This window comes from Thunnus albacares, chromosome 3 (assembly GCF_914725855.1).
Source record: "Thunnus albacares chromosome 3, fThuAlb1.1, whole genome shotgun sequence".
NCBI lineage: Eukaryota > Metazoa > Chordata > Actinopteri > Scombriformes > Scombridae > Thunnus > Thunnus albacares.
In genome coordinates this window covers 37,190,341-37,202,682 of record NC_058108.1, presented here as the reverse complement: position 1 = coordinate 37,202,682, position 12,342 = coordinate 37,190,341, and the positions used below count along the sequence as shown (strand labels likewise).

General features: G+C 37.6%; 1 protein-coding gene across 1 annotated transcript in view; it reads left to right on the top strand.

Annotated features, from left to right (window-relative positions):
• Positions 1-12,342, top strand: part of LOC122975189 (NACHT, LRR and PYD domains-containing protein 3-like) — a 46,996-nt gene that overhangs the window by 13,525 nt on the left and 21,129 nt on the right. The window contains exon 3 of the mRNA XM_044343475.1: positions 1,877-1,891. Within this exon, the coding sequence (XP_044199410.1) occupies positions 1,877-1,891 (15 nt within the window). The remainder of the gene's footprint in view (positions 1-1,876; positions 1,892-12,342) is intronic.

Below are 12,342 nucleotides of genomic sequence, written 5' to 3'. Positions count from 1 at the left end.
GAAATCTATCCCAGTTCATAGCAATTAAGTCTTGAATAAAACAATCTACATTAATATTATTGCATTGTCTTAGTCTCATATATTTAGGAGGAGAACTTGGAATTTTAATTTTTCAAACACAAAATATAATAGAGTGATCACTTATTATAACAATCTGACATAACACCAGATTTAATTATCCTTTCAGAGTAAGTGACAAGTATCCAATCCAACAGGGATGAATCCACTCTAGTAGGTTCATCAATTAACTGAGTGAGATTTACACTACCCAATAAATTTCTATCATTGGAGGAGGAATGATCAAGCCAATTATTATTGAAGTCACCTATGATAATTTCATTATGCGTCTCAAGAGAATTAACAGTTGACAGAATACATTTTGTAGAGTCAGTTGGAGCAGAGGGAGGCCTTTAAATGTTGCCAACAGTTAAATATTTGTTGTCATGAAGAATAATGTTAATGAAAAGACATTCAAAATTAACTGGCTCTACATTAGGAATGACAATTGAAGCACAGCTCCTAATATTAAGATGAATAACCTTTAAACCTTTAGCTGATTAAATTGTACCAATAGAAAAAGCAGCAACCAGCAGGACAGACAGACAAACACCATACGTACATACACACACACACACAAACATGCACAAAACACAAAAAGAAATGAGTGGCAGGTAAACTAAAAGAGAGGAAATAACCATGGGCTCAGACTGCTACATAGCTTACGTATGGGCACAAAGGGAGGGCCCTGCTTATTCCAAATCAAGTGAAATAGATTATCCAAAAATCATGCAGATTATATTCAAATTGATATAAAAATATACATGGCTTCAGATATCCACAAAAAAGTGTAAATAACAAAAGAAAGAGATTTCATAACATCTAGAGGCAGAAATTAGCAAACATTCAATGTTCCAAGGTTTAACAACAATGGTTAGCCTACGACATTGCATCATTACGACAGTCTTGAACGGAACTGATGCCACTGGCATCAAAGTTTATGGTAAACACTGACTCACACACCATGGCATTATCACATTGTAGCATGTAGGCTAACTAAAATAAAGTTTGTAATGAAGTTCTTGTTTGCAAATAACAGAATAGAGAAGTAAACTGAAGTTACTGAAATAATATAGTCAATGTTCCAGTTACGCGCTGTGATCCAGGAGAAAAGAACTAAATTACATCAGTCAAGCAAACAAAATTAGGAGGTTAGCAGCTTGCAGGCTCTACTCACAATACTGTGTACAATACTGATCCTCTGTATCAATGACAAAAAGACATCACTTTAAAATAGATGAAGCCAGCGATGTTACATATTAATGTATATATTACTGTTACATGTTACCATTTAGACCATTTAGTTGACTTATTGACTGACAGAAGGAAACTCTAAAATAGTTTTTTACATTGTATACAAAAGATACAGGGTCACTGTTTTTCTTTATCACAAACTCTCTTTCAGGTTGAGTGGCTGTAATCTGTCAGAGAGAAGCTGTGATGCTCTGTCCTCAGTTCTCAGGTCCAAGTCCTCTAGTCTGAGAGAGCTGGATCTCAGTAACAACAACCTGCGGAATTCAGGAGTGAAACTGCTCTCTGCGGGACTGAAGAGTCCACACTGCACACTGGAGACTCTCAGGTCAGAATTCAACTTCAGTTTTGTAAATGGCTATTTAAATATCGCTGAACATACAGGTTAATGTCAATGAAGATTCCCAACATCTGAAGGATACACTATGGTGCTGACCTGCAAAAAAAACCCCAAAACACACACACACACAAAACAGGAAATGACTGAAGAAAATTCATTATTTTCTTCAATTCTTCAGCAATTGATGAAGTGTTTGTGTCTCCAGACTGTCAGGCTGTCTGATCACAGAAGACGGCTTCATTTGTCTGGACTCAGCTCTGAGATCCAACCCCTCCCATCTGAAAGAGCTGGATCTAAGCTACAATCATCCAGGAGACTCAGGATTGAAGCTGCTGTCTGCTGGACTGGAGGATCCATGCTGGAGACTGGACACTCTCAGGTATGAACAGACAACACAAGCTCACACACTGTTTCTCTGTTACACTGACAAGCTTAGGACTGTTAGTTCATAGTCTGTACCAGCAGCACTGCTGATAACAGTGAAGACTAACTGATGTGCTGAGATCATTTGGACAAGGGTTTGGGATTCCTCAACCAAGAAAATGTTATTTGACTAAAACCATACATTTTCACATAATTTGAGACTATTATCATTGCAATATTTATAAAAAAGAAAACACAGGTTATACTTTTTTTTTTTTTACCATGCAGTAGCAAGAAGAAAAATGAAACAAATACTCTCACTGATGGAGTTGATGTGAGAGATTGTGCTGTGTGCCATAAAAAACAATAATTACAAAATAACATTGGTTTAACAAGGTTTGAATGCATGTAAATTGCGATTTTCTCATCCTCCTATGGTCAGGGTGAAGCCACAGATGTACAGTACAGCTGTAGGGATGGGTATGGCTAGAATTTTATGTTGTGTTCACACCAAATGCGAAACAAATTTTTGCCCCACATTACTCATGCAAGTTTCAACATGAGAGTATTTATTTTTATTCATTTAAAATAGCACAAGTTTTGCTGTGGGATCATTTGTGTTTATTTGCGCTAGCCAGCAAGTTGCCTAGAACTGTGTTACCTTTTTGCAAACTGGACTTCCAGAGGAAGGGTGACTTATCTATACAGAGCTTGGGATTTAGCCAGATACCGGCAGACCTGTGAAGATAGGGGTCAGATTTGAAGATCTGAGCTATTCTCTTCCAAACTCAATGAATATGGGACAAAATAGGAGGTGACTGATTCTGTGGGGCAGGTTTGGCTGTAATATAGATCATGGACATAAGAAGGGTGCAAATGGTGCTTTCGAGATGAAACCACGGGCAAAGATCACTGTGCTATATACCTAAGAGTGAAAATGTAATGGTAAATAACAAGTTAGGCACTCCTTTGTCCACAGGCCTCTGCAATTTTCACAGGTTAGTAGTTGTCTAGGAGTAATGATGCTAGTTCCTTGGCATAAACTGTCTAAACCTGGTGCTTGACTTGAAGGTAAGTGCTTGATAACGTCAGTTATCTCCTCAATAGTAATGGGTGATTCAAGATGTTCGAGCTGGTCCTATGACAACGATGGAAGATTGAGAGTTGACAGAAAGGATGTAATGTCTTTTTGTCCACCTTTGACTCAGAGGTATAAAGTTTTAGATAACAGTCTCTAAAAGCCCCATTTATCTCCTTGGGGTCAGGAAGGCGCCCATCATCCCTGCTGATGGCTGGAATAGTTAAATAAATGGTTAAATAGTTTAATTTATCTGGTGAGTAATCTACCAGCCTTGTCTCACTTCTCTAAGTATTTCTGTCCAGCATGAAAAAGAGAGAATTCTGCCCTTTGGGTCATAATTGAATTGAACTGGTGCTTCAGTCTAGTCAACCTGGTAAGATTTATGGATGACGTGTTTTTTTTTTTAAGTTTGACTGTAATTCTGTTTTCCTTCTTCTTAAATGAAGAGTATTAATAATGTGACCCTTAAAAATTTGCGATCTAAGTGATTTCTTAACAAAAGGAATAACACCATAAAAGGAATAACGCACACAGTATAACACCTTGATTTGTCTAATAAAAGGCTAGAGTTTAATCTCTGTCTAGTGGATATATCTGGTCTATTAAAGGACAGTATATGGAGAAATATTGGGCTATGGTCTGAAAGAAGTATATTACCAATGTCACTTGATACTATAGTGGATATGAATGACTGAGATACCAGAAAGAAATCTGTCCTAGAAATAAGCTATGGGGTGAAGAGAAGAATGTATAATCCCTTGATGATGGATTTTGTAGCCACCAAACATCTGCCAAATCAGACGCCTTAGACATATCTTTGAGCACCACTTATGCTCTACAAGTGCAGGCTGATAGAGAGCTATGATCTAATACTGGGTCCATTACTTCATTAAAATTGCCATCCATGATGATTGGATAGTCTCCCATATCATTGTTCTTCTCAGTCTTTATTCTTATTCCGTCTTCCGTATGTTTTTTGCCGCGTTTCAACTGCTGCATACTTTGTGCTATAAAAACCATTCAACTGTCAATCTGTGCAACTCATTCAGCAGATGTGTGCTAGTATTTTTCTGAAATGTAACATGTTTCAGTGATTTTATATAATTTTCTCAAACATTAAAATTTATAATGGCAGTTTATGGGACGAACCGTCCAACTGAGTTGGAACCTTGGTCACTTTGACACTCAACTGCTCGGAAGTCCCTTATCATACAGACGCCATTCAAACTGTAAAATGTTTACAAAACTTTGAACTTTCAAAGTTATCAGATTGTTTAGTGATATCTTTGGTAGTTTTTCAGCAATTTAAGCCCAAAATCAGGGGTTTTTAAGACTTTTTTAGGTCTCACCAGTGTGTCATGTGATCAGGCACAGTGGAGAGCACAGATAATTTTAGACCAGAAATGTTTTTCTAAACTGCTGTCACTCCCACGATTTTAACTCCTCACGCACATATCTTACCTCATTATGTTGCCACAAGCCTCCTCTCTCTCAAAATGTAAATACATTTCACATAGGACTTATTGTTTTTGAGATCTGAACCTTAATTGATAGAGAGTCCCTGTCATGTTCTCATTGACTGCAATACAGTCTGCAGGATGTGTGTCTTCTCTCACTGCAGTTTCTTAAACTTACAGATTCTCTCTTCCTTCAAACACTTTTTACACATATCATTCATTCTCATGTTAAACTAGTCTTGCTTTCACTAATGATGTACAAATCTCTGGGCCTCAAGCTCTAGTTTGAGACAAATACATTTTCATCATCAAAATGATGATCCTCTCATTTTTGAGAATGTCTTTTGGCTCAGTGGTTAAGAACACTGCTCTCATGATCAGCAATACCTTAGATGACAAGGTTGTGTGTTCAATACCTGCTCACTGCAGTGCTCCTCATAATATTGCCCTCATGTACAAAGTTGCCTCACATCTTTATCCTGTACCAGAATTCAGTTCCTCTCTAGCTTACCCTAACATTACTACCTAGAATATGGATTGATATGCTTGTTAAATACATCTTTTCCTGTGCCACAAAGTATGTGTGAGTAGTCCAGTGGTTTAAGAACTCCTTTTAGATCCAAAAGGTTGTGAGTTTGAGCCCTGATTAGGGCAGAACTCGGTAGAGTTGAAGGATGAAGGAGTCCAGGTGATATCAATCTGCTTGCTGAGCTGCTGTTTTGTCAATTTCATTCAAGTGACAGGCTAAATACCAGAATGTGGCCTGACATTTATGTGTGACATGTTAGCTCAGTGCATAGCATGTCTGTCTTACAAACATCAGGGTGTAGGTTCAATTCCACCCATTGCTGATTTTAATCTTGCTAGATTTTTCAATAGTGTTCAGCTTCCAGTTATGCAATCTAAATTCGCTTTCAGCAATCACATGCAATTTCTACAGAAATTGCATTTTCTAGTTCTTATTCCGTATTCCGTACGTTTTTGCCGTGTTTCAACCATTCAACTGGCAATCTGTACAACTCATTCAGCAGATGTGTGCTTGTATTTTTCTGAAATGTAACATGTTTCAGCGATTTTATATCATTTTTTAAAGCATTAAAATTTATAATGGCAGTTTATGGGATGAACCGTCCAACTGAGTTGGAACCTTGGTCACTTTGACACTCAACTGCTTGGAAGCCCCTTATCATACAGACACCATTCAAACTGTAAAAGGGGGACATACCAAATACTAAGATATTCTGAAATTTATATACATTTTTAAAAGTTTCAAATTTTCACTCAAATTGTAATGTGATATGTCATGTGTAATGTAAAAAATGTGAAACAAATGCAAAATAGGAGAATCTTGACTAGGGATGTGCTGAGGGTCCGGTATTTGTATTTGTATCTGTATTTTTTGAGGCAGCAAAATTATTTGTATTTGTATTTGAATAAAAGTGGAAAAAGTCTTAAAAATCCTGTTTTTGTTTTATTATGCTTTTTATTTTAGAAAATTAAAATGCTTTTGATTTTAGATGATTAAAATGTTATAATAATAATATATAATATATAATACCAATTAGTGTTCCTGAATAAACTACCTTATGAAGGAGGTCCCCACACCGAGTCTTGAACTGGAGTCTCCCAGATCATAGACGACTGCGCTGATTACTGAGCTAAAACCTCATTTGTCACCTCATTGCAGACAGACCTCTACCTATTTATACACCCATAACACAGAGACAGCACAGCGTGTAACATGTAGGGAAGAACTTCAAAGGTGATTATTGCTTTGCACTTTTCATTTATTGCCTATTTTTTACAACCGAACTTTGTGTAAAGGAGAAGGGGAACAACAGGTTATGGAGAGTCGCTTGGAAGCACTTTGCGTGTGTCAGTAGCTCAGTTTTATCTGTGGGGAACACCCCCAACTCTGGGAATGATGTCCAAATAAGGAAATGTGCGTCATGTAGCAGGTGGATGTAACCCCCCTCGTTGAGACCTGCTGATAGATGTAACAGCGGAGCAGAGGAGAGAGACTGAGATAGTGATGTACACCGACCTGCGCGCTGGTATTTGACAAATATTCATAAAAAAAACGACAACAACAAACCCCCCCCCCCCCCCCCCCCCACTATTTGTGCTTTGCCGAATAACGTATTTGTATTCGGGCACACCCCTAATCTTGACTAGTGGTCTCAGATTATTGGACCCCACTGTATATGTGACTAAATGTAAACAAAAGGTTATTAAACCTGACAGGGCCGGCCCAAGGATTTTGGTGGCCCTAAACAAGATTTTGTTTGTGGTCCCAAAAAACTCCCAGCACAACCACCAAATCACACACACTGCTCATAACTGAATGAACACGAACAAAACAACGTCTTTTAAAATATATTAAAATTTGAACATCTGAGATACAATTAACAATTACAAAGTATTCAAAATAATAAATAATAAAGTCAATATATTTAAACCATAAAAAGCAACAAACTTGCACATTCAAGGTCTATAAAAAAAGACAACGACAAATGAACACCAATAAAACCAAAAATATTTTACCAAATAAATAGCAATGAAAAATCAATCAATAAGAGTGAAAAATACTCTAAATAAAGTGAACACTAAGATTTGGATGCAATTCTGTCAGTTCCTTCTTCTGGACAAAGTCCAGCAGTTCAAATGCAGTCATCCTGTTTGTAACTGAGGAAGGTTTCTGATTTCCATAGCCAGCTCTCTCCCATAAATGTCGGCTTCCTTGCCACTCCTCAGTGTGTTCTCAAGCTCCTCACATTGTTTCTCCAATGCTTCATCATCCAAGGTCGGGAAGTTTAGCAGTACACCAAAGCTTTTAACTTTTCCAGGTGTTTCAAACACTGTAGACACAGTCATGTTGGAGGTGGATGTAGAAGGCTGTAGTACCTCTGTTATGACCTCTGCAGCTGCAGTCACATCAGAAGAGGGAGTAGATGCCTCTGAAGTCTCTGATGATGTCCCCTCAGCAGCAGTCATGTCAGCTGATGACGTAGACGGTCCTGGTGCAGTGTAAGTTCCTCCAAAATATTTCAGTAACACCCCTGAAAAGATTATATATCAGATAATTAAGATTTTTTAAATATAGGCCATGAGACATTACATAGGTATGTTATATGTATCTTCCAGACCAATTTATTAACCACACAACAAACGCAATTTTATCCAATTATGCAAATTATCCAATTATTATAACTATGTCCAAATACGATCTACAAAGATACAATTTAACATAGCTAGAAAGCTAATGGTTAGCCTGAAACACTTATGGGTAATTTGGACACTTGATATGTTACATATTAAAATAATAAGTCAAAACACCAATTTAATGTTGCAAGAAAACATTGGTTGCTAGTTAACAAGGAAAGCTGGCCTTTATGAATTATAAATGATGCTTTCAATCCTACTCATGTTAGCTAGCAAGAAAATAGCAAGAAATCAAGCTTGTTCTAATAAAAAACATTTCAGCTAAAATAAATAATACTACTATATTCACTACTTTCTAGCCAGCTTGCCAAGTTAAAATTATTGTGGCTATGTTTAGTTTAATTCGTTCAAAAACATGACTTAAATGTTACAAGAAAAACGACTAACAAATTCATTCAAACAGATTCAATTAACAATAACATTCCTATATCCTGTGTTATTTTCCATCTCTATTTTCTCTTCTTTCGTCCTTGAGCACCACTCCTAAACTTTTTTAGGAGCCATTTATGCAACATTACTCGGTTCATCTAAAGAAGTTGCAAATGGAGATTTATTGCCGCATTAACCAGCAGCAGACTCAACAAGATGGCACTGCTACATAACAACAAACCGTTGACCAAACGTTACCCACAATGCCGCTAAGTTACCGTGGCAACACACTGAATTTCTTGCTACTGTTGCAACTGTAAAACGATGGATAAATTGTTTTCAGCATCACACAACCCCCGTGAAACGACTCATCTCACTATCAGAATTTGATCCATTTGGACCGATAACCGTTGGAAAGAGCTGCACGACTGAATTATTTTATCCCCGTTCAAGTTAGCAGAGGGCTAACCGGAAGTTAGCTGCTCGGCCAGTGGACGTCTCTGGCATGCATTCATCCGGCCAGTACGGGAAAGTTGCCACAGATTTCAGATTTAAAAACTCTTTGTGTGATCTACAGAGAGATTTATCTGGTGGTGATAGTCTTAATCAGCGTTGTGTGAACTTGTTTGGCAAGGGCTTAAATGTAACAGACGTTCATTTATATGTAAAAGTCCCACACTACTCAACCAGAGTAACCAGTGAAGCAGCGTCCAGTTGTCCTGAGAGTGAATTTGTCAGGAAGAATAAGGCAACAGGTGGTGTGATCAGTTTGAGCCCTGCAGACCTCTGAGGTCGGTCAGCTCTGATGCTTCTTCACAGAATCCAAACATGCTGAAGCTGCTTTTATGTGTTTATAAATTGAGCTGTTTTGTCTTAATGTTGGATCTGAGTGAAGTTTTATGAAAATCATTGATGAGGAAACTTCTGAAGGTTCATTCTGACTTTGTTTCTTCCTCCAGGGTGGATCACTGTGGGGAGCAGAGGCTGAAACCTGTTCCAGTGAGGTGTAAGTGTGTGTTCACTTTGATTCATGAAAACAAGGCAGCACATGTTAAAGTAGTTTAAATCAAAAGCTTGATTATCTGCATTCAATTCTCAGTTTGAAAGAAGCACCAAAAGATGAGTCAAGTATTTATCTAAATAAGAATCAATCTGTTAATAAAGCAACAAGTGAACCATCAGGTGTGTTAGATGATAAACTGCTGCTGTATTGTGTCTTGTTCTCTCCATCAGATTTCTCCGAACTCACACTGGACACAAACACAGTAAACACATACCTCAAACTCTCTGACAACAACAGGAAGGTGACATATGTGATAAAGGAGCTACCATATCCTGATCATCCAGAGAGGTTTGACTACTGGCATCAGCTGCTCTGTAGAGATGGTCTGACTGGTTGCTGCTATTGGGAGGCGGAGTGGAAAGGACTGGTTTATATATCAGTGAGTTACAGAGGAATCAGATGGAAAGGAGCTAGTGATGACTGCAGGTTTGGAGGGAATAATCAGTCCTGGAGTCTGAGGTGCTCTGATATTGATGGTTACTCTCTCTGGTACAATAACACAAGAACAGACCTCCCCTCCTCCTCCTTGTCCTCCTCTGTCTCTAACAGAGTAGCAGTGTATGTGGACTGTCCCGCTGGCACTCTGTCCTTCTACGGAGTCTCCTCTGACACACTGATCCACCTCCACACCTTCAACACCACATTCACTGAACCTCTGTATCCTGGGTTTGGGTTTGGGTGGTCTGGTTCTTCAGTGTCTCTGTGTTCACCGTAGGAGGGAGAGTCTGCTCCTGTGTAGAGAAACACTCACACTGATGACAAACACATACTAACTCAAAATCTACAAGAAAATGTCTGTTCATTTCTTTCATGAATACAATGTGTTATGGTCCATCTCTGAGACCATAGCAAATGAGGGAAACACACATGAAGGATTAGCTAAAACACAGGAATTTTATTTAACAGATTAATTTTGTTTAACTAAGGTAAAAAAAAAAAAAAGAAGGTAAATTTCAATTTAATGGATACAGCTGGACTAATAAAGGAAATGCTAAATTAACTGTACAAAAAAATCAAAACTCCAACATAACACAACTTGGTTTAAGGGGAGAGAGAGCCTTCTGGCTGCCAGGATGGGGCAGGTCTTTTATCACCTATTGGAAGACAGTGTCCAGCTCCACCCAACCAGGAACGTGCAACACTTAAACACAGACACACAACACAGCAACACCGCAACACACACAAACTCCAGGGCCATGACAAATGTGCGTTTTTGATTTTAAATACTTTGAAACACATAAAAATATATAAACATTCAGGTTTTTGGGGTGAGAGTTAAAATCTAGTTTTAGGATTCCTTTACTTTATAATTTTCTACACAAATAAGTACAGTATGTAGTTACACACACACATGCTTACAAATAAAAAATGTGGATGTTTTTTCTGACAAATGTACCAAATTATTTCACTGAAATATGTCTTCACAGTTTTTGTAAATAAGATGTGTTGTTAGAAAATAAACAAGTCATGTATATAGCCAGACAGTTTTTGTTTTGTTTGTTTATCATTGATCATTTGAAGGTTGAAATATCTCATATTAGTGTTTTACTTATCCCCTGAGCTAACCCATCCATCTCCCAAAATTAAAGTTGAAGTGATCGATATTTTTTGTTTGAGACAGGAGCAACTTAAAAATTTTATGTGAAAGTTTTGTTGAAGGGAGGGTTGTCATAACATTTGAGGAGAGCAGAGGAGGATTTTTTAATTTCTTCATTTAAAGTAGGTTTTATTTCTTCCCTTGTGAGAGTTATTTTGAAAAAGGTTACAAAAAACATGTTTTTCCTGTTCGCCACAACGTGTGTTTCAAAGTATGCAGAAGACAACGATTTTACAGTTTAAAACAATAATTAAATCATTTTAATGCACACATGATTTCTTCAGTCCACAGGTGAACACACATTTAGCTGAACTGTAACCAAACCAAGATCCTGAAAACTTGGTTTCAAAGTATTTATAACATTACATATTCATGATTAAATAATCAACAATCAAAGTTTGGGGAAAATAATATCTTTAGTTATTATTAATGAAGAGTTAAACACTTAAAAACAAAGCAGTTTGATCAGATTTGACTGCAACATAAGCAAATGTCTTAACAATGATAGAAATGCTGCTCAATTCTCATTGGTGTACGGGAGTATGTCAGTCAATCAATCAATCAACCAATCAATCAATCAATCAAACTTTATTTGTATACCACCTTTCAAGAAGGTCGGTGCAATTCTAAGTGCTTTACAGATGACTGACAAGCTGATAAAACACCACAAATATAAACAGTAAAACAATTTGAGACTAATGCAACAGAGAAATAAAATGATGACGATATAATAAAACTTTTAGAAAATCAAAAAAATCATAAAAAAACTGCGTGGTTGTCTTGTCTGTATGTTTAAGATCATTGCTGCTTTGTCCTAACATTGAGGGACCGAGTATAGAAAGGACTACAAGTCAAACCAGTCATCTCAGCTGGTAGACAACTAAGTACATTTACTCAACTAGTGTACATAAGTGTTAGTGTTCTGTGAGGGACTACTTGAGAGGGTGTTACGACCCTCTATAACAGCTCGTTCCAAAGAAGGCCCAACATAATTAAAGAGTCAGGAGCATCATTAACATTGAACTAATTTATTAACCAAGAAAACAACAAAAGCTGGTGGACCAGCCAAAATGAACAAAAAGAAGGGAAGACACCCACACCAACCCACAAAGGGTCATAGGATCTGGGGTCTCCCCTCTAACCCAAAGCCCACATGAAAACTAAACCTAACACATTCAAAGCTGCGAAAACAGGACTACCAGACCTGTCAAACAAACAAACGACTAACAAAGGCAAAAAACTAAAGCATAGCAAAAGCACACAAAACAAGCAGATGCTGCCACAGCTGGGAAGTGGACAAGAGAGGGCCCCCCTCAATCGAGCTGGATCAGGGCCACATGGGAGAAAATACACCTCCCTCTTCTTTCACTCTCTGGCTCGCTCGACCACTGATGCTCTCTCTCTCTCTCTCTCTCTCTCTCTCTCTCTCTCTCTGTCTCTCTCTCAAATTCAAATTCAAATAAGCTTTATTGACAGATCAGAAACCTATATTGCCAAAGCAGTACAGAAAATTATAAACATTGAAAGATGATTAATAATTAT